This window comes from Eucyclogobius newberryi, unplaced genomic scaffold (assembly GCF_026437365.1).
Source record: "Eucyclogobius newberryi isolate DKJ021-1_F unplaced genomic scaffold, fEucNew1.0.hap1 SCAF_14, whole genome shotgun sequence".
Taxonomy (NCBI): domain Eukaryota; kingdom Metazoa; phylum Chordata; class Actinopteri; order Gobiiformes; family Gobiidae; genus Eucyclogobius; species Eucyclogobius newberryi.
In genome coordinates, this window is record NW_027315768.1 from 31,710,602 (window position 1) to 31,733,930 (window position 23,329).

General features: G+C 43.0%; 1 protein-coding gene across 1 annotated transcript in view; it reads right to left on the minus strand.

The window, feature by feature from the left end:
• Positions 1-23,329, minus strand: part of pdia5 (protein disulfide isomerase family A, member 5) — a 114,958-nt gene that overhangs the window by 81,516 nt on the left and 10,113 nt on the right. Inside the window, exons 2-3 of the mRNA XM_072445251.1 lie at positions 18,729-18,855; positions 9,845-9,932 (exon numbers count right to left, since the gene is read on the minus strand). Coding sequence (XP_072301352.1) covers positions 9,845-9,932; positions 18,729-18,855 — 215 coding nt within the window. The remainder of the gene's footprint in view (positions 1-9,844; positions 9,933-18,728; positions 18,856-23,329) is intronic.

Genomic DNA, 23,329 nt, shown 5'->3' on the forward strand with positions numbered 1-23,329 from the left:
ATATTATGGTCTTTGTGATCGTAATTAAACAGGTTTCTCAGGTGTAAGGTCCAATTTAATCCCACAATGTGCTGATTCAAGCAGATGGCAGCAGAGGAGCCGTACACAGCAGATGTGACCTTGACATGTTGGAGGAAACGGCCCATTCAAACCGGCGAGCGGCTGACGGAAACTTCACCGACTTCAAACTGTGCTCAGAGGACCACGGAACTCACTGCTGTCAATAAAGGACATGTAATTTAATAAAGCGCATACAATTAGGCTGGGCGTATAGCTGGAAAGATTTCAAGATGAGTTTATTTTTGTGATCATTAACCGACAATCAAATACATTTTATTAAAGAATTTTCACTTTCTGCAAGGGCTGTAAGATTTATTGCAGATTAATTGAAATTCTAATTTTAAATGACAAGAATTGGGACATTCAGGAAGTCTAATATAAATTAGTGTATCCCATTTGTTGCAGTTAGGAAGGCTGCAAAAGAAAATACCTGCACAAAAGACCGTAACAACACAGAAGACACTCAAATTCAGGTTTACAATCGGCTGTCCACATTCATCTTAAAGCCATAAATGACAGGTTTGAAGACAGTGAAAACATTTTATGCAGGGTAAAGCAGGCTTTTAGATAGAGACCCGTCTTCCCGTATTTTGGACGAGGTATTTTAAAATACTTAGCCTCTTATGACGACGACGACACAATCAAGGCAGTTCACGTCGCCCGGATCGGCGTCACCGGGGCCCCATCCTGGAGTCAGGCCTGGGATGGGTGCTCCATGGCGAGCGCCTGGTGGCCGGGTCTTGCCCCACGGGGCCCGGCCGGGCACAGCCCGAAAGAGCGACGTGGGGCCGCCCTCCCGTGGGCCCACCACCCGCAGGAGGATCCATAGGGGGCCGGTGCAGAGAGATCTGGGCGTCCTTTGGGGGGTGCTCCGGGAGTACGGGGTCCGGGGCCCTTTGCTCAGGGCTGTCCGGTCCCTGTATGACCGGAGCAGGAGCTGTGTTCGCATTGCCGGCAGTAAGTCAGACCTGTTCCCAGTGCATGTTGGACTCCGCCAGGGCTGCCTTGTGTCACCGGTTCTGTTCATAATTTTTATGGACAGAATTTCTAGGCGCAGTCAGGGGTCGGAGGGGGTCCGGTTTGGGGACCACAGGATCTCATCTCTGCTGTTTGCAGACGATGTTGTCCTGATGGCTCCATCAAACCCGGACCTGCAACATGCACTGGGACGGTTTGCAGCCGAGTGTGAAGCGGCTGGGATGAGAATCAGCACCTCCAAATCCGAGGCCATGGTTCTCGACCGGAAAAAGGTGGCTTGCCCTCTCCAGGTGGGTGGGGTGTCCTTGCCCCAAGTGGAGGAGTTCAAGTATCTCGGGGTCTTGTTCACGAGTGAGGGAAGGATGGAGCGTGAGATCGACAGGCGGATCGGTGCAGCGGCTGCAGTGATGCAGTCGCTGCATCGGACCGTTGTGGTGAAGAAGGAGCTGAGCCGAAAGGCAAAGCTCTCTATTTACCGGTCGGTCTACGTTCCTACCCTCACCTATGGTCATGAGCTTTGGGTAGTGACCGAAAGAACAAGATCGCGGATACAAGCGGTCGAAATGAGTTTCCTCCGCCGGGTGGCTGGGCGCTCCCTTAGAGATAAGGTGAGGAGCTCGGCCACACGGGGGGAGCTCGGAGTAGAGCCGCTGCTCCTCCACGTCGAGAGGAGCCAGCTGAGGTGGCTCGGGCATCTGTTCCGGATGCCTCCTGGGCGCCTCCCTCGGGAGGTGTTTCAGGCATGTCCCACCGGGAAGAGGCCCCGGGGAAGACCCAGGACACGCTGGAGAGACTATGTCTCTCGGCTGGCCTGGGAACGCCTCGGGATCCCCCCGGAGGAGTTAGAGGAAGTGTCTGGGGAGAAGGAAGTCTGGGAGTCCCTGCTCAGACTGCTGCCCCCGCGACCCGGCCCCGGATAAAGCGGCAGAAGATGGATGGATAGATGGATGGATATTTTAAAATGTGGACGGGCATTTGAGTGCAAGGACGGCCATTATTAATAAATCTTAGAAAAAAACGATAATATTATAATTAAATCGGGCCGGGAAGCATTTGACAATAGTCCGCCATCACAGTTCACTGTTTACAAGTGAAAATTTGCATGCTGCACGCTGATTGGTCACCGAAATTTGTGTACTTGGCTCTGATTGGCTGCCGAGCCGTGGTCAGGAGAATGCCGAAGCTACACGTTTGTTTCGCCTAGTCGGCCCCAGTACCCCACAAAATTATTTGGACGGGGTGTTTTCAAATCCTATCTAAAAGCCTGAGGTAAAGGGATGTTTTGAAAGGGAAGAGACTGAATATGAACGGTGGTCTGAGATGCAAACATACAACCTCCCCTCAGTCTACAATAGCCTCCTAACGCCCTAAACAAACCGGGATGGAAGTCTTGATCTCCAGATAACCACTTCTGAAAGCCCTCCAGACTTAAGTCCACAACTAAATGTCCTTATAGTTAAGACTTCAAAAAGCATGCGCCAAAATGTTAGTTTAGCCGTGCGTCCCTGTGGTAGGCGCCAGTCACCCGCGGCCCCTAGCGGGAACAAGCGGCAGAAACTGAATAGAACGAATAGCACAATTAAATATACATTACACCTATTCTGAACTAAAGCCGTAAACTCAAAGACAAAATATCTTACTGAGAAACTCTCAGCAACCAAAGAGTGTCAAATGAACCGCGACATACGGTCAAGAGCAATCATATTCATCATATATTGCATACTTTTATGATACCAGCAGGCCAATATTATTCAAATACATTTTCTTTCCAGTTTCAAAGGAGGCAGAGAGTGCTCGTGGGCCATTGTTTTCAGTCAAATGCCTTGAGAATAACCACGCTCGGTGTCATTATGCTGCAGAATGGACCGGCGGCGGCAGCGGCGGCAAGTTACAGCGGCTGCTACATTCAGCATGAGTCACTGAGGCTGGCTCGTTTTGTATGGAGCTAATGAGGCTAAAGAGCAGTAAGTGAGCAACGACAAGAGGAATGAGTGAGCGAGGACGGCACAATAAGGATTAAGTAAAAGAATAGATTAGAACAATAGGTGGGTTTACTTTATATTGCAGCGGACTTCCTCCGACTAAAACAATCTGCACACATTATATCCTCGTGATGATGTATACTTTTCACCTCAATTACATTTTAAACAATAAATAGTCGGGTTTTGAGTTTAGGAGCTTTTGTTTTGTATTGTTTTATGGCTGAACTCTGAAATTATGTAGGTCTTAATGACGCACATCAACACGTTTGCCCAAACTCATTAATTGCGGTCATTAGGGTTATGGTTAAGGGGATTCATCATACTACCATGAATTGTCGGTGTAATCCCTCATTCGTCCAGGCGTGTTCCATAGTAGAAAAAGCTTCAGTTGTAGTCATCTGGACTCAGTTAGAAAAAATAGACGTTTCGACTCTCATCCAAGAGTCATTGTCAATAAAAGAATTTAGATCGAGAACTCCGATATTAATACTGTTCTGTGGTAAGACCCGCCCATTGGGCGGAGCCTTCCTGAAGTAGAAGGAGTTGTTTGTTTCAACAGAAACTCCCCCCTTGTATCTACCGAGCTAGCCTATTCAGAATTTGAATGGGCTATTAGAATCCTCTTTGTCTTTGTGAGACCCTGGCTCAACCACCCTGAGTACCTGATTAGCATCTAAATGTCCTGGTCCTGGTCCTCTACCTTTCCAAGGGTTCAGTATACCATTATAGATACCAGGAAGATAGAATCTGAGCCCTCCATTTCTGTTTAAAGAAGGTCTTTCTTTTTTAACAAAAATAGCTCCTCTTAAAAACCATCTTTTCTCCCTGCTTAAAACCTTCACCTCACCGTCTTCAAACGAGTGATTAGAGGCTTCAAGATGGAGACGCACGACACTCTGTGGTCCAGAACTTGTATTTCTTCTGTGCTGATAAAGCCTCTTGTGTAGAGGCTGTTTTGTCTCACCTATGTAACGTTCTTTACAGCTTTCTTCACTGCATTGGATCGAATAAACTACATTGCGCTGTTTTTGAGTCGGCAACTTGTCCTTAGGATGAACCAGTTTTTGTCTTAAAGTGTTTCCTGGTTTAAAATAAACAGGGACTTCGTGTTGTCTAAAAATTCTCTGCAGTTTTTCAGACAGGCCAGACACATAAGGGATAGAAACACCCTTCCTTCTCTGTTCAGTTTCCCTTTTGTCCTGCTTCTTGGTTCTCTTCACTCTGTTGAGAGCCCAAGCGGGGTAACCACAGGCTGAGAGGGCATTTCGGACATGTTTTTCCTCTTTCTTCTTGCCCTCTGAGCTGGTGGGCTCCTCTTGCCCTCTGAGCTGGTGGGCTCCTCTTGCCCTCTGAGCTGGTGGGCTCCTCTTGCCCTCTGAGCTGGTGGGCACACCTTGAGCTCTGTGTTGTAAGGTTCTGATCACACCCAGCTTGTGCTGTAGTGGGTGGTTGGAACCAAAGAGCAGATACTGGTCCGTGTGTGTCGGTTTCCTATATACTTCTATTTGGAGTTTCCCGTCCTCTCCTCTGATCGTGGAACAATCAGACTGTTTACAAGTGAAAATGTGCACGCTGCGCGCCGATTGGACGACAAAATTTGTGTGCTTGGCTCCGATTGGCTGCCGAGCCGTGGTTCGGAGAATGCTGCAGCTACTTTCAAATCCTATCTAAAAGCCTGACCATAAGGAGCGTCGTCAAAGCTCTCCTAACGTGGGCCAGTCCCAGAGTCGCTAAACCGTGGAAGACATCTCCTCCCAAATATTCTCATAACATTAAGAACTAAACATTTAATTTAACCCGTTTTACAGTCCTCCGTGTTATTTTCGTTTGCTTTTTTCCTCGTAAAACGCTGCGTTCGTTTGGACATGAACAGACCGTGTGTTTCTGATTGGTTAACTCGCCTGTCAATCACGCCCTTTGGAAATCGAAGGGACAGGATGCGATTCCAGATCCAAAAACGACTTTGTAAAGTATTTAAGGCAAAAGAATGACAATGTCCTGAATATACAGCATTACAAAGCAATTCTACGTGGAAATATACATTAATATAAGGGAAAATAAAGGGGAAAAAAGTTGTGAAAGTAATATATGAATACACAAATCGATAAATGTTTTATATATACTTTTTGCTGGTAGGATTATTAAAAAGCAAGAGCGACACGAGCAAAGCTGTTCTGTACCCGTGACTGAACACATCACAAAAATAATAGAAACTTAAGCTACCAAAATCCCACATTGGGCTAAAGTCCACTGGATTATTCCATAAGAAGATGAAGCCAGCGCCCTGTTAATTATTTCTCTTTAAAAACACAAATCCTAATCCACTGCTCACTGCGCTTCTAGCCGTTTTTGTTTACCTAACAGTTAAAATAAAGATGAAACGGGCGGGTTATGATACGTACGGCAAGTTCTGATGTGTTCGAGTTAGTTGGACGTTTCTTTGTTTTTGCCATGAAAAATTCAAAGTAAACGAGGACTAAACCCAGAACTATAATAAAACCAGACCACAGACTAAACCAGGAAGTGTGAGTCTATACATTTACCGTGGCAAGGTCTGATTTACCAGTGCTTTTAGCTTCTTCATCAATATTGTCACTGTTCATCACGTTTTCATCGGTACATTTTGAGTTTGTTTCTACATTAAATATTGGCTAATGCAATCATCGTTATAGCAAGAAAGTAAATGACAATAACACTTTTCACATCATTGTTAAAAGTTTTCAGTCACTGCAGAACCTCCAAAAGTCAGTGTTTAAGACATTCTGGGCTTTAGCTGCAGCAATTAGCCACAATCTATGTCCGCTTCGTCTCGCAACTGACAGGAAAATAAGCAGCGTTATGTCACAATAACACAAACTTCACACTAGCCCAGAAGCAAATGTCGATTTTTGATTTATTTGTGAGTAGTAAATAAAGTCTGGCATGTTTTTTAATCCAGCTACTGTATTTTCCGGACTATCCTTTTTTCATAGTTTTGGCCGGGGTGCGACTTATATTTATACTTATACTCCAGAGCGACTTATATGTGATATTATTATATATATATATTATATTATTATTCCGTCATATCGGGCAATCGAACTGTACATCGCCGACTCCTTCGTCCTCGTCTTCCTCCGGTGGGACACATTTGGCCCCGTTCGCGCCCCGTTCAAAGCGCGGCCCGGTGTTTTGGCGTCTCCGGCCCCGTCCTCGTGCTGTGGGATAACTCCGTGCCCGCTCCCGTCCGCTGTCCAACACCGCTTGGGTCCGATCCAGCCCAAATGTGGCAGAAATATGCCAAATTGCACAATACTGGCCTCCGTCCGCTCGCGTCCTGTGGAGAGGAGCGCAGCGTGTCCGATCTGCCCCTGGAACGAGGCTGGAGCAGGATAACACTCTCTCCACAAAAACAATATTGGGAGGAAATGAACTGACTTTCAATATGATTTTTCCCCCCACAAGGACATTTCTTTCTGGATTATATTACAATTCTTCCATCGAAAATGTCAAGATGTATAAATCATTTAATAGGTGCCTAGATTATACACATTTCAAGGTTCAAACCAATTGACCCGAGTAGAGATTGGGGTGAAGTGTCTTGCCCAAGGATCAAACACGGAGCATTTGAACTGGATTAAAAAATACAAAAAAAACTAAAGATGAACGAATATTTACGAGCAAGTCTCAAAATTCAGCTGCTGCTTTACCTGGAATGTTCCGCGGGCCAAGTTTATGTTTTTCAAGGTATTTTTCTTTGCAATAAAAATGAGCATAAAGCAAAAAAAAAAAAGAGGATTTAGAACAAATATTAAAAGCCTTTATTCCTTCATGGCCAAACTGGGCCTTCATCGGGGCCAGATAAAAGAAAAAAATGGCTGCCAAGGTTCTTCGATACAAAGAGTACGCAGTGAACAAGATAATGACATTACATTCATTCATTAGTTAATGTAAGTTCTTAATACACAATACTACAGGGAAAACCACTCACGAAAAATGGAATAAAGTCCACATCATTTAGTTCAGCGATTTCAAGGTACCTCCACTACAAAAGTTACATACTGCACCTTTAAATGTCCAGGTTCTTGTGTGACCTTAAGACTAGGCCACCTCTAAAAGCCAAAGGTGTAAAGGCAGAACATTGATCCAGTTCCATGTGTCCGACCACAGTTTGAGTTTTGAGGAAATGAGCGCAGCAGAGGGCTCCGGGAGTGGAGGATGTGTCTCGGTTTTTCCTGTTTTCAGAGACATTCTTTGGTCTCCGCTTCATCAGAAAGAAGTTTGACAGGTGCAAAAAACACAAAGCATCGGGAGGAGCAGGAAGGACGAGGCCGAGATGGACGTCCAAAAACACTCTAGAGCCAAGTCTGCTCAGGCCTTTGCTCCAATTTGTAAAACCTTTGAGTCCAAAAGTTTTGTGCGCTGTAACAGACTATTCTAAGTAGAGTTTGACTAAAACGGCAGATGATTGAAGAGCAGGTATTCTGCAACATCTCTACTTTTACACAGCTGCTTGTGCAATAGCGACAATTGAGAATTTTCCCAAGCAGATCGTCCAGTCTTTGCCCTAAACAATAATTAATTGAACTATATTTACCAAGCATAGCAGGCGGACGCAACCGTGGACACAACCGTGAACGCAACGGCGGACACAACCGTGGACGCAACGACGGACACAACGGCGGACGCAACCGTGGACACAACAGCGGACACAACAGCGGACACAACAGCGGACACAACAGCGGACACAACAGCGGACACAACAGCGGACACAACGGAGGACAGAACGGAGGACACAACGGAGGACACAACAGCGGATACAACCAAGGACACAATCAAGGACGCAACCGTGGACGCAACGGCAGACGCAACCGTGGACGCAACCGCTAACACAACCGTGGACACAACGGCGGACACAACCGTGGACACAACTGTGGACACAACCGTGGACGCAACGACGGACGAAACCGTGGACACAACAGCGGACGCAACCGTGGACACAACCGTGGACGCAACCGCTAACACAACCGTGGACACAACGGCGGACACAACCGTGGACACAACTGTGGACACAACCGTGGACGCAACGACGGACGAAACCGTGGACACAACAGCGGACGCAACCGTGGACACAACCGTGGACACAACCGTGGACACAACCGTGGACACAATGGCGGACCCCGAATACCACCTCAAGTTGCCTCGACTACGGCTGTCGACTAAAGACATGCCTCGTTCATCTCTTAGCCGACTAAAAGTGAGCGACATGCGCTGGCAAAAGATCTCAGAACTCTCATTTCCGACCATGAAGAACACCGACAAGAGGAGTTATAGTCTTACAGAAAACGACTGGGTAAATGGTAAGTTCAACTGTAAAATGGCAGAGTAATTTCACAACTCAGACTAATTCACTCGATGCCTTTTCCATTGACTCTTCTGATACGGCCCATAACATTTATAAACCAATAAAATCATTTGTCAACTTTAAAAACAAGATTACGACTACAGCACTAGCCTAACAAGAGTTTTTATCTCCCTATAATGTATAAATTGTGTTTATTGTACATATATATAGTCTTATTTCAATGTTTTATTTCTCTTGTGAAGCAATTATGACTCTTGGATCGTATAGAGGCCCTTCAATCTCCCCAGCAATACATAATACAACGCTTTCATCTTCCAGTTGTACTTCAATATAATTTGATTTGCAGAAGCCAGAGATTTATAGCAAATTTAAACTAATGAGGTGTGAACTATACTGCGTGTAGCGTACAAAGAGATACAGATTTCGAGCTGGCGGCCTTGTCTTTGGCCAAAACGGTGTCTGTCTAAAAGCTCTGGAGGAAAAAGGCCATTTACACCATAAATTGTCGGGATGTATAGAGCGTAGACATTCTTGGGACGAGTAAATTGCTGGTTCTTTATAACCGCTGTCACACATTTCCTCTGGACAAAAGACGGTCTTAATACTGCAGAGGACAGCAAGTCGATAGGGGATGGGGAAAAAAGACTAAGAACGGCCCTTTAACAGATTTCTTTCTGTACAATACACGCGTTTCCGGGTAAACGTGAGGGATATGAGAAAAAATATCAAGCTTTGTCACATCGTGCAGTAAGGATTTTTGGTGCGCCTTAAACGAAACTGCACCGAGCGTGTTTTGAAATGGGCAAAACGATCAATCAGGTAAACATGGAGATAAACTAGGACCATAAACCAGAACAAAGCTGTACAAAACGTGGCGTGGACAACATTTAATCCAGTTTTTCAAAGGTTCAAACCAGGACTACCACTAGACTAAAGCAAGGAAAGGTCAAGATACACCTTTGACCTGTCCTTCAATCCTTTAAGATGTCCCAAAGCCTTAACCATAACCAAATTGAGTGTTCCTAAACCTAACCTTAATGCAATGGAAACAAAATATATCTTCAAAAGTGCAAAGTGGCCGTTGTGTGTCATTTAAAAAGAGAATTGCAGAGTCTGGAATTCCCGTGTCGTGATTTCTGATGGTCGTGATCGATGGCGTAGTTGGTTTGCGTCGAAACAAACGCGGCAACTCCGTAATTCTGAGGACTAAACATTTAGTTCTGAATGATACAAACATATCAAAGAGGAGACAAGTGGCAGAAATACGCCAACGGTCGTTTGATCACCAAGCTTTTCTACACGATTTAGGGGCAAAACATCTATAGTTCTTGAAGAGACGGGGTGAACGTGCCAAATCTACACAGGAAATGACAGCCCAGGATCCTTCATGCTCTAAGGCTTCTTTACCTTCTCTTGTGAATAAAAATATGGTCCATGTGACACCGAAAACCCGCGAAATCGCATGTTCCCCGCGACTTACCCGCAGTTGACCCAGGCTATCGTCCCCTGACCCTTCACCGTCTGCGCCACGTCCGACAGCAGCTTCAGCTGGGGGTCCCCCGACGTTGCTGCAAGAGAACGGGAGAAAGAATACCGGTCATAAACGTGCATCGATACCCCAGCGGGTGTGGGACAGCGGGGGACAGCGGTGGGACAGTGCGGACCCTGTCGTGTCCCACACAAGAGGGGCGGTGTGGGGTTTCGGAGAAGAAAGGGGGACGCGGGGGTCATGGGCGAAAACGCTGGGAGAGGAGAGCTTCCCGACGCGATTCACGAGCGAACGGTTAAAGTTACATCGGCTTTCAACGGGAGACAACGGGGAGACTGAGAAGAGAGGGGGATTAGCAAGGGAGACAAAGCACAAGTGGAGCTGGAGTTTAGACGGGAGAGTTTGGTTTTGACTATGGACGATACGGCAACACGAACGACCATATATACATCTTTTATCTTGGTTTGATCTAGGGCTGGACCATACATCGCATTTCGAGCTGGTGCAATCATCGAATCGCAAAGGATGCAATTGTTGGGATAATAGAACATACTCCACAAGGAAAGATCTAGTTTAGAGCTCTACACACGTCAAGTCATAATTTCACTTTTCACTCAAACGTTAATGCTTTGTTGTTGTTTACAATGTGCATGCGGAACAGAATCCTGCGGTTTTAAAGAAAGCCAATGGCAGTACACATTTTGTTCCCGTATTGTAATGTGCAGCTCCAGTTTGATGATTTTAGATTGTTTTTAAATCTTCCAAACTTATTAAAATGACTTTCAAAATCAATTTCCTGTACAAAAACCATACAGACTTTTAAACGGTGTCACGCAAACACAAAAATAATCAAAATTCTTGCTCCAAAATCTGAACTCTGCCCCAAACCAAATGCTTTTAGCGACAGAGGATTTGGCTGTGGAGCTCCAGATTAAAAAGACTCAAGCTGATCATTGACAATTAGGATTGATTGGATGTCTGCTGTTCTAATCAGGAAGATGGAGGTTTGATAGTTGTCAATGCTTCTGCTTTTGAAAACACATCCCCGGGCCTGGGTGACCGGTGCTACAGAGTGTAGAAGATTACCAAAACAGAATGAAGGCAGTGAAGGAGCAAGGAAAAGCCACTTTGACTGTCCAATAAAAAGACCATTCTAATAGTTTTATTTAATGCATTTGATAAGATTTATGAATTTAACTTAATGATTTAATGTTTGATTTGACGCTATTGATGTTATTCATTTGATTGATTTGATTTATTCTATTTTATTCTATTTGACCACAATATTTGTTTTCACACAAAATACTGTTCTTTATTTTTAGTCTCACAACGGCAACTGAACAGAGAGTGAAAATTAAATAAAAACAAACAAAATGATGGCCTATTCAAATTAAAATAATGGTCCCAACTAGTCCAAAGCCAACTTCCAAATTAACTGTTATTTTTTTTCCATTTGTTCCAACATATTAGTTTTAAGATGTGTAATAGAACATTCAGCGATATGTTTATTGAGGAAGTTGCTTAATATTGACTCAGTTTCAGTGGAAAAAGACAGTCGTTTAATCTTCATCCATATTTCAGTACATGCAACGCCACACTTCTGTACGAGAACATTCACATTTTTAGACTCAGTTCGGTCCCATTTTTAGACTCAGTTCGGTCCCATTTTTAGACTCGGTTCGGTCCCATTTTTAGACTCGGTTCGGTCCCATTTTAGACTACATACTTTTAACAACACCGTATGCATAAAATGGAGCTGTTGAGGTCTGAGTATTAATTTGACAGTGAAAGTCCATGACCCCTGAAGTGTGTACATCCACCTCCTTCTAACCTTCCTTTTCTTTGTATCAGAGAAGAGGGAGTGCGTCGTGAAGAGAGCCAACTCAAATAACCCGTCTGCGATATTAAACCTTCTCAAATTCCTCTGAGAACCACGTCGACAGAAAGACTCTTTGTTGGGCATAAATCATTTCTACACTCACCCCCCCTCGAAACCAAATGTGTTTTAGAACGAAAATGAAGCACTCATCCTGTCTGAAACCTCTCAGTCGAGGCTATTTTTAGACCAGAACTGACTCCCTAAAGTGAGGGCTAAAAACGGGCAGTGTCAAAACATCTGGAAATCCACTGTCATTTTCCTCCGGGTCCAAAACAGGACTAAACAAAGACCAAACCAGGCCTAAATGTGAAAATCAGAAGTATAATCCAATACTTGAACCCCAACTAAGTTCTAGAGTGGTTTATATACGCGGCTCTCTGCAGTTTGAACATTTGAATTATTTAGAGACAAATCAAGTCTAGTTTAGTCTGGTTCAGTCCCATTCTAGACTCTTGGTTCAGTCCCATTCTAGACTCTTGGTTCAGTCCCATTCTAGACTCTTGGTTCAGTCCCATTCTAGACTCACTCTTGGTTCAGTCCCATTCTAGACTCTTGGTTCAGTCCCATTCTAGACTCTTGGTTCAGTCCCATTCTAGACTCTTGGTTCAGTCCCATTCTAGACTCTTGGTTCAGTCCCATTCTAGACTCTTGGTTCAGTCCCATTCTAGACTCTTGGTTCAGTCCCATTCTAGACTCTTGGTTCAGTCCCATTCTAGACTCTTGGTTCAGTCCCATTCTAGACTCACTCTTGGTTCAGTCCCATTCTAGACTCTTGGTTCAGTCCCATTCTAGACTCTTGGTTCAGTCCCATTCTAGACTCTTGGTTCAGTCCCATTCTAGACTCTTGGTTCAGTCCCATTCTAGACTCTTGGTTCAGTCCCATTCTAGACTCTTGGTTCAGTCCCATTCTAGACTCTTGGTTCAGTCCCATTCTAGACTCTTGGTTCAGTCCCATTCTAGACTCTTGGTTCAGTCCCATTCTAGACTATTCCAGTCTTAAATCAAGCCTGATAAAGTCCAGCTTTAGATTTGGTGGTACAAATATAATCAGCCGTGGCACTTTACTTTTTGAGAGTAAAACATGGTTCTAGCCCGTTTCTGAAGGATTTATGTCATAGTGGATATATCGAGTGTCGTCATCTCATGCTTCAATATCTGGATCAGAAATGTGCCCGTCTTATTGTAGTTACATTTTTGATCAGTTTGAGGAGAGAAGAAATGTCAAAACAAAGCCCTTGATTGAAAGCAGTTTTTGTAGGTTTCTGAAACAGGTCAATGCTCAATACATTAATTTTCCTCATCTTCAAAAACACAAATTTAATATGTTGCGTCAGCCACTACAGTAGAACGCTCATCTGAGAGTTTCGTCTGTTTAGAATGGAAATTTCCAGCGATTTCCCCGTAATCATTACATTTAACAACACCTTTGCAGAAAACCCCGCATTAACAAATCGCATTACCAAATTCTGGAGTGAAAGAAAACGCACGCTCATGCGCTCGATCGCAGGAACTGGACGTGCCGTAGCCCGCGGCGCCGTGATGATATTTGGACGAGGGGGTCCGAAGAGGCAGAGGGGCAGCGGGGAGGCAACCTTAGCCGAAGACCGAAGCACCAAGTGATCAATCAGAAGGAACGCTAATCCGATGAGCTAATGTGGCTGAAATGGGCCATGAATTATGAAACAAATGTGCGTCGGTGGGTTTCTGACACGGCTCGGCTGAGACACGGGGGGAAGGGTAGAACTGACCGGTCCTCCAGCATGGGTACGAACACACAGGATGGACACCAACCCTAACCCTATAACACGTCACAAAGGCGCCGGTCCAGCTGGCAGCCTGGTGTGCAACGCGCCGCTCTTTTTCCACACTTGTTGTGCTTTATCTTTTGTATTTTGTAAATATTTTTTCTACTTTAGTTGTACGATCAGGACACGCACTGGAATCGCTTTAATTCAACTTGTTTCGACTTTGTTCGGCTGGATATTGAGTGTTTTTCGTCGTGATGTGCGCTAGCTCCAAGCCCCCCCGGGCCCACCACGCCCTGGGCCCGGGCCCTTCCTATAATCTGTTATCTGTCCTTTTCCTCTATCTACCTGCGTTGTATCAATGACATTTCCCCATGTGTGGACAATAAAGGATTATCTCATCTTATCTTATCTTAAACTGTACTAAGCAAAATGGACTTTCTGAGCTCTTAACATACCCACCGTTGCGTTTCGCCTCAGTTTCATTCATCCCGTTTACAAGCTCGTCTTCTCCGAGCCTCAGAAAACACAAATCCAAATTCTGCTACGTCAAAAGGCAGCGATCCGGAGAACTTGTTTACGGTTTGTAAGTCCGTACATCACTTTTCCGCCGTCGAATTGCGGTAGCTTTTGTTGTTGGTGGAGATGGAGCTTTAAATTGCGTTCATTTTAATAGCGTATTTACCGGAGTATAAGTCGCACCAGCCAAAAAATGCATAATAGAGAAGAAAAAACATATAAGTCGCACTGGAGTATGAAATGCGGTTGCAAGTGTGAAAATAACAAATAGTATCACATATAAGTCACTCCGGAGTATAAGTATATAAGTATAAATATAAGTATAAGTCGCACCCCGGTCAAAACTATGAAAATATAGTCCGGAAAATACGGTACTTCAAAAATCATAACTGGAGTTGTGTTCCGTTTGTACACGTTTGCGTAAACCTGAATATTTAGGCGTTTCCACGTCAAGAGCTAAATATAAAAATGCTCTTCTGTGTTTTTTGAAGTCCGTATTCATTCACGACACTTTGGCATTGAGTCCTTTGTGTCGACTGTAACGTGACAACACTAACTCACGCGTTATTTAATCGTGTTGAATAAAGTCAAGTTAAATACACACGATGCAACACAACAAAGACCAGGTTTACAAAACCGACGGCGCAGGAACATCTTCAACGGTCGATAGCTTTTTATAAGAGCAGTAATTCACCAGAGGCTCGTTCACTGGTTTCTCGTTCGTAGTGAATTTATGTGGGTCACGACACACTTATTTGGCCAATATTTCTCTACTGTCTCTGCACCGGGTCGAGACGTCTCCTGGGAATAATACAATATGACAAATCGCTTACGCTGGAAATGCTGCCGTTATTGTACCATAAAAAGAGGAAAGCTATTACACACTGGAGCCTGTGGCCTTCGTGACATCGTGTTTGTATTTGTGAAAACATGCCACTGGTGTAAGGTCGCCCGAAAGAAAATGTTGCGATATTTGATAACTATCTTCTAAAGTCATTACTTCTCCATGTGTAGGAGTGTAATAAAACGTCATTTTTCAGTTTAACATACAGAGAACGTGACTCTGGAGGAGAAGGAATGACTCAGTTGTTATTTTTAATAGACACGAGGCAGAATGCCATAAACGTGCATGTTACAGTGCATGTTGCCTAGTGACAGCTGCGTTTGTTCTTATGCACTAAATGGTAACGTTAGCTCCGTGTGTGGCAGCCTACTGCAGCATAATGAACTTTTAACCTGTTACCATCCACCTATTTTCGCCCTGTGCACAATGGTTGGACATACACAAATGGCATTGCTTATTAAAAGAGGATCTTATGTTCCACATGCAAGTGTGATGCATCATTAGAAAGCTTAGGCCTTCTAGTTTCTGTAGATGTGCACATGAACACTGTCAGGGCTTCAGAACTTACACTACAGAGGCCCAAACATAAACAAAACATCCTTTTTTAGTCTCGCCTGAATATTGTCAATTTGTAATGGTTCTGAGCATGACATACTTCATTGTGTGCATATGCTGTTCACTGTACATGATGTTTATCTTGTTGACAACAACTGTGTAAAGTTTCAGATCTCAAGGAACAGGCATTTTGGTGCTGTTGACCTTTTTGTATCAAAAAGTATATTCGGAACAAGTGATCCAAATATGTGCCAACTGTGCCAAACTGTTTTATTACAATTTTAGCTCCTCTATGATCATAAAACATACATTTTGATGTTTTGTAGGCCACTAATACCAATTATAACTGCTAAAAACAATATATGTGAAAATTTGTAAATATGAGTTTACCCATGAATTTCCCATATAGAGGTTAAAAAAAAAAAAATTATAATATTTTTATTTTATTTTTGTACTGGTATAATAATACATAATAATACATATATCTAACAAAATGCACGTCCAAAAGGCTAATAAAATCAGAAAACGTTATGCGCAAAATCCTGCAGAGAAATCTGGCTCTTTACAGCCTTCCCGGAGCCTTACGCACGAGAATATAGAAGATTCTGTGTCAATAAGGCCTTTGTCCCGCCCCTCTTTCTAAAGATATTCTTATTGGCTAGAATAATATGTCAATCAAATTCTGCTACGTCATTAGTGTGCGGCGCTATTTAGATGTAAACAGACTAATCCATGTGCGTCTCAAGCGGCGCATTTTTTTTTTGCGGAGGCTGTAGCAAACAAACCCGTGGACAGAAAAATTGGTGGATGGTCTCATTCTGTAGCCAACAGTCTGAGGAAAAGAAGGATATCCAACATTATTTTATAGGTCAAACAGGTCATTTGTTATGGACGGAGAAATGCGCCGGACAAGCGCATTCTCGTCCGGCGAGAAACGAAGAAAAGTTTACTTGTTTACTTGACAATATCTCGAAATCGGATAAGTTCAGGAAAATACAAGTGGATATTGTTTTTCAATGATTCCTTACGGACAGACTGAGTACAAGGATGTACAGAATTAAAGCCGTTTCGTCCGTCATAAACAGCAAACAGGTAGGACATGCGTTTGTAAAAGTTGAGACTTTCTCACAAACTATTGGCAATTGCTTCTTGGGGCATATTATTCAATGTAAATCAATGACATATTCGTTTTGTTGAAAAAATAAGCTTTAAAATGATGTATGGCTTGCTGGTATTGACCACGGAAATAAAAGTGATGATGTAAGAGAATATTTGAGATATAGAAAATGCTCGCCGGCGGACAGGTGGGTGGTAACAGGTTTAATAGAATTTTAACCAAATGTTGTAATGACATACATTTTTTATGATCGTCCCGCTTTAGTCCCCGCGCTTTAGTCCCCCGCGCTTTAGTCCCCCGCGCTTTAGTCCCCCGCGCTTTAGTCCCCCGCGCTTTAGTCCCCCGCGCTTTAGTCCCCCGCGCTTTAGTCCCCCGCGCTTTAGTCCCCCGCGCTTTAGTCCCCCGCGCTTTAGTCCCCCGCGCTTTAGTCCCCCGCGCTTTAGTCCTCATCCATGTTTTTCTGGTAGATATGGTGTGTTTAGTCTTGGTTTAACCCTGGTCTTGTCCTTTTTGCACTAGGTCAAGTCAGGTTCCGGGTAAACACTTGGTCTGCTTTGCCTGGGTTTTAATGCTTTTGTCCTGTTTTTAGTCATGGAATATTGTTAGTTCTCTGAAAGTAACGCAAGTCGCTTTCTGTTGTTGAATCGAGCCAATCGTCTCTTATAGAGATAAAACATAAACTTGTGGTGCAATCTTGCAGTCCGGCCCCTGGACCTCAGCCCAAGTGGACAGCTCCTGTGCTAGAGCAACGTTTTACAAAGAGGAGGTTTTATTGCCCAAAACGTAGGCTGGTTTGCTGCTCGTTTCTATGGAGATTGCATGGTTTTATTCCATTTCCGTTTCTTTTTCTAAACACAAAGAACACGACACGTAGAGCAAATAAACAAAACCCAGACATCCAATAAATACAAAAAGAACAGCACAACAAATGAGTGCCATCTTGTCCAGAGGTTTTTCATTTTTCATTTTAAATCCAAATGTAATCTTTTTTTTCCCGAATGTCAGTTACAATTTGGGTCCAGTCCTTGATTGTTGATGCAGTAGGTATCCATTTATTATGTCCATGGCAGGAGTTGAGGCCCAAATACTTTACATAGTTCTGAAATCTCCATGTTTCATACGCTCCAGCAGCTAACTATATTGCCCTTTTAAGTCAAACGCTAACGGTGTACAAATAAAATATGTGCTGATCATAAAATTAATACAAAAATCTATATTACAAACCTTTATCAGGCTTTGTTAAAAAAAAAAAAAAAAAACTATTGCAACGACTGTGGTAATCATGTTGATATAATATAATAGTATATCAGACAAACTTGGCAAACTGGAATTCTACAATAAATCACAAAATACACAAAATTACACCTTTGTTCCGGCAATTAATTTGAAAAAAGTGGGGGACGAGGGACGCTTTAAACGGCCCAAAAATACATATTTAACCATCACAGGGACTTACAAAGATCTTTAGTATGTTTAGTTCTCCTTTAATTAATCCAAAATGTATAGTTAACACTAAAAGAACCAAAACTAGACGTTTTACAATACATACACATTTGTTTGTGCTTTTTTCCCTTGGTTGATACATTTAATAATAATTACCGTATTTTCCGGACTATAAGTCGCACCTATTTTCATAGTTTTGGCCGGGATGCGACTTGTACTTCTACTCCAGAGCGACTTATGTGATATTATCTGTCATTTTCACACTTGCAACCGCATTGCATACTCCAGTGCGACTTATATAAGTTTTTTTCTTCTCTATTATATTCATATTCATGTGCAATACTGTTTGGTACAATAGTCTCTGTCCATATAACAGCTGTTATATATAAGTGTGTTACTATTGTTATTATGATTTTCTACTTTTTATTCAGAGTATAAGAGCTTTTTTTTATAAGAGCTTTTCTATTCTATTAAGAGTGTTTTTTAAGGTTTTTTATAAGTTATCTGTCCTTTATTATTTATTTCTGTACCTACTTTGTTTTGCAACACTGAAATTTCCCCATTGCAGGACAAATAAAGGCTTATCTTATTTTTTAGCTGGTGCGACTTATACTTTGGTGCGACTTATAGTCCGGAAAATACAGTATATAATATTCTAAGCAATTTACAATGCTTCATTCATTGACTTTACACTACGTTTTAACCGCCACACTTGTAATATTGTTAGCATTAGCATTAGCCGATACTCGAGCTGCGCGTGTGCTCCCTCTGACCTGATTTGGTATAGAGCACCAGAACGTTGGTCCTGGTTCGGAGCAGCTTCTTGAAGTCTTTGTGGTCACTGACTTTCTCGATGAGAGGAGACACTTTGACCGCGTCCAGCACCGGCAGCAGCCACACCTGAAGGAGAGACCCACACGTCAGAGGCGCTTAACACAGAGGGAAGAGGTCACGGCGGCGGAGGAAATACATGAGTGACAAGACGATACAACACAACACGTCCAATATTCAAGTTTACCAGGAAAAGGCATGAAGATTGTACCAGAAAGGACGTTGTGAATGTTGTTCAACGGAATTTATAGCGTCCCAAAAGTCATCTTCAAGCAATAGCACACGATAAAAGTCAACGGTCAGGATTCAGGAACCTCTATATATAGAATTTTACATGTCTCAATGTCTCAAAAATGTTACTGAACACATAAGTAAAATGTGTTTTGCCCCAGAACAGATTTATAGTAAAAGCAGCAGAAATGAGACTGGTGTGCGCCGTCTGCATCTAATTATAATGTTTTATTGAGTGTGAAACAGGAAGTGTGTCTGAAAGTTATAAAAAAGCACTTAAAGTAATCGCAGTGTATATTAAGGTGTATTATGTAATTGAGAAATACATGTTTATCTCTGTAAACAGTTTAAAACAAACTAGTTGTGTTTTTCATGTTTTTAAGACAGTAAAAATCTAATATTTTGAAATGTAGATAATATTGTGAATGTTTTTTTGAAGCCATGCAAAAGAGTTTTTCGTTTATAGTAAAATTTAAAATAAAATCTTAAAAGTATGTTGTAAACTAAATGGTAAATGGTGATATTTCTGCACTTTTGTGATTCAATTCACCAACATTTCATATTTTTGTGTGTATTTATGATAATAATATACGGTCTTTATGCATATAATAATATACATAAAGACTGTTTTAACACATTTCTTTTGGACTGACATAAGAATATCGTTAAAGAAATGCTCAACAAAAATCAATGTCTCAATATTCACTAGTTCTTATATGAACCAGCCCAGAACCAGAACCTTGGTAGAAAAGGAGTGCCATATTTTCCAGATAATAAGTCGCACCTTTTCTTATAGTTTTGGCGACTTATATGTGATATTATTCACTATTTTCACCCTGGCAACCGCATTTCACATGTTGCACATGTTTGTGGAGTTGTTTAGAAGTGACACAGAGGAAGAAGAATTCAATGGATTTAGTGATTTGGGGTAAAACTGATGCTTTGGTAAACTTGTTAGCATGTTCTTTATGCTATAGTTATCTGAATAACTGTTCATATGTTACGTTAACATACCAGACACTTACCACAGTTCTGTCTGTGCCTCATGTAGCTGAAGGTGTTAGCGTTAGCATACGTCATGTAGCTGAAGGTGTTAGCGTTAGCATCTTAAATTGTGTTTCAAGATGTTTTTTACTCCTCCATTATGCATCTTTCGGTAACAGTGTCCATCCATCACTTTGCGCTTGAGACACTTTCCTAAAAACATTATGTCCCATCTGCATCCTGCACTTCGTTGACGTTTTAAGCATTAGCCAGTCTAACGGAGTACGGACAGATAAAGTAAGAACGTCCCTGATAAATTAAGCCAAGCTTTTGAAAATAAAAAGTGATTATAGCGCGGGGACGTGGGGCGTACGGGTCCGTGCTAATCGTCCTTGTGCCTTCAGTGTTGATTAAAAAGCTCTTCCTTTCTGCTTACGGTCGACTAAATGAGACGGCGAACGGGGCCCTGCTCACTCAGCGCAGCCCCCGTGTTGACCGATACCGCTGCCATGAAAACAAACACCTGTCCAAGGCATTTTACACCTTTAATTCCCCCCGGAGCCGGTCTCAAACGCAACTCAATAGATGCAATTACCACACTTCTCCACGGGATCACAATATGGCTTTGAACTTCTCCAGCGCCGGGGTAATAAGCAGGTGAGGGGGGCGTGTTACTGCAATGTTCATTAAAGCCACAGACGAGCAGGAGGCCGACTTTCCACCAGAAAAGTGACTTTGGCCACGTTCAAGGGTTCTGTTCATGTATCCATGCGCCAGGAGTGTAATGTGAGCCGCTGACGTCCACCTAACATAGCAAAAAAAAAGGAATATCATGCCTGAACTATACTTTTTACTCATGAATTCCCAAAAAGACGTTCAGTAATTCAAAATTTGTGGCGCTGTGAGAAGAAGCTAAAGCTTCTTGAGTAAAGAAATTACTTTTGGTTTCTTGCCAGTTTTGTCTGCATTTGTTTGTCGTTACACTTCTCTGCACCTCTAAGTCGCATATTAAGGTCTCTTTATTTAATGTATTGGGTTTGGCTAATGTTGGCTGCATAACACACTGGAAATGCTAACATGCCTTGCTTTCTTATGCCAAGCTAGGTCATACCAGCTTGTCCGTGCCCGATCCCATCAGATCTCGAACGCCTAGCAGGACGCTTACTAGGACGCTTACTAGGACGCTTAGCCGGACGCTTAGCCGGACGCTTAGCCGGACGCTTAGCCGGACGCTTAGCGGGACGGGGCCTGGTTAGTGCTTGGATGGAGAACCACAACGGCTGGTGGTGATTGGACGGATCAACGGTTTTAGTCCGTGTAGAACTCAATTTCTCTCAAGGGTCGGCAGCCCTATGTCAACTAATAACTAATACAACCAGGAGGAGTATTACATCGGGTCGTGGCGCTCGGGACGACTTCTGGAATAAGGGGAATAAGGATGACTTAAAACAGGCTGGTGCGTTTCAGTCACGGCAGTGGAGATACTTTGGGACCATCCATCCACTCCAAAGCAGACCAGAGGAAACACACCTACAGTACACCCTTAAAACCAGGGGAAAATCTTACTTTATAAGGTAGGCCTGTAGAAAATAAAACCGTCTAGCCTACAAACCTATAAAACAAAGCCTCATTGGAAAAAGGCAAAAGCGTTAACAGTAAAATAGGTTGATTGCATCACATTTTCAAATTCATGGTATTTGTGAGGGCAATTACCAAGTCGCGACAAACAAAAGAAGCGGCGGGACAAAAATACAAACCGCGCACCCCGTCTGTCCCCGTAGAGTCTGCTTTGTGGGACATTGCGTTCTGGTGTAAGCCAATGAAACGGGACGAGGTGCCGATGGATGGCAGTATCACGTGAAGCCAGATGTTTAGGTGTAAAATATGGTCCTCGCACACAGGTCTGACCTCATTCAGACGAGCCGTGCATGTGCAGCCGCGAGCTCTAATGATGATCAATGAAGACCACCAGAGCTCATTAATACACAGCTATTGACGTACAGCGCGGTGTAAAGACACGAGGAGACAAGTTTAGATCACCAGTTGGAGGATCATATGGAGACAATGAAGGGAAAATCAATGATCGTTTGTGTGTTTTGTCTTTTGTCCGGTCCAAATGAGCGAAGAGCATGTGATTTTATTCAAATTGGTAATCCAGGAGCACTCGCTCATGTTTTTAAAGTTTGCTCATAGTAAACAGATTCATTCAGCTTACTTCAGTGCTCAAATTCAAATGAAATGACTTAAAAGGTGGAATGGACGATTTTTTTCAGCAAATTTTTTATCATACTTCCTCGTGGCGTGGATAAATCATTTGTCCTGCCACGTAGCAATCATAAAACGCACCTATCGCTCACCTGCAGCCGCGTCAGGCTCGTCCCCACGTTTCCGCGTGCCTAAGCGCATGGATCTATCATAATATAGTTCCCTCAGTGTACGGGGCAAAATGAAGATGGAGAAAGACAGTTCGAGCTGACGCAGAAGTGGGCAGAAATCTACAGGAGATGAGAGATGCGATGTGATCCGTTGAGCTAATAAACAAACACACGTGTGTGTTGTATCAGTCCGCACGGGGGAGTGGCATGCGCACTTCCACCTGCGTTCTCAAATCGCCGAAAAATCGTCCATACCGCCTTTAAGGTGAGACAAATTAAGTGTCATTTTACATTTCGTCTGTCCCTAAGATGCTTTTACGGCTCGAGGATTGGCTAGAACCTATTGATTAAAGGAGACATGAGTATTATTTGTATTGATTGGCCCTTAAATGTTTTGGAACTCAAAATAATGTATACATAGAAAAGCGAAGTTTGGAGTCAGAACTCAATCTACAGGGAGCAGAGGGAATTACCACGGGGAAGCACACAAAAGCTAGCTTGCCCCCATATGCTAATGTAAGCACAGAGTTGTCATTGAATGTGATGGCTCAGAGGGAGACGAGTCGCACCAACCAAAAAATGCATATTAGAGAAGAAAAAACATATATAAGTCGCACTGGAGTATAAGCATATAAGTATAAATATAAGTATAAGTCGCATCCCGGCCAAAACTATAAAAATACGGTAAACAAAATAAAATTTTAGGTATGTCAATTTAGCATAAAATGTGCCCTATAAAAAGATCCAAGCTGATCATTGACAATTAGGATGAACTGATGGCACCGGCCTACAACACTTCATCCGTATAGACTCAGATGTGATTTGACATTATTAATTGAGCGTAAAACACACATAACCCATCGGGAAACGCCAGGAGGAGGAGACTGTTGCGTTTCCCATTAAACGCCGTTTCTGATCTCCACGGAGAGATGTCGGACCATCAACCAGAAGAT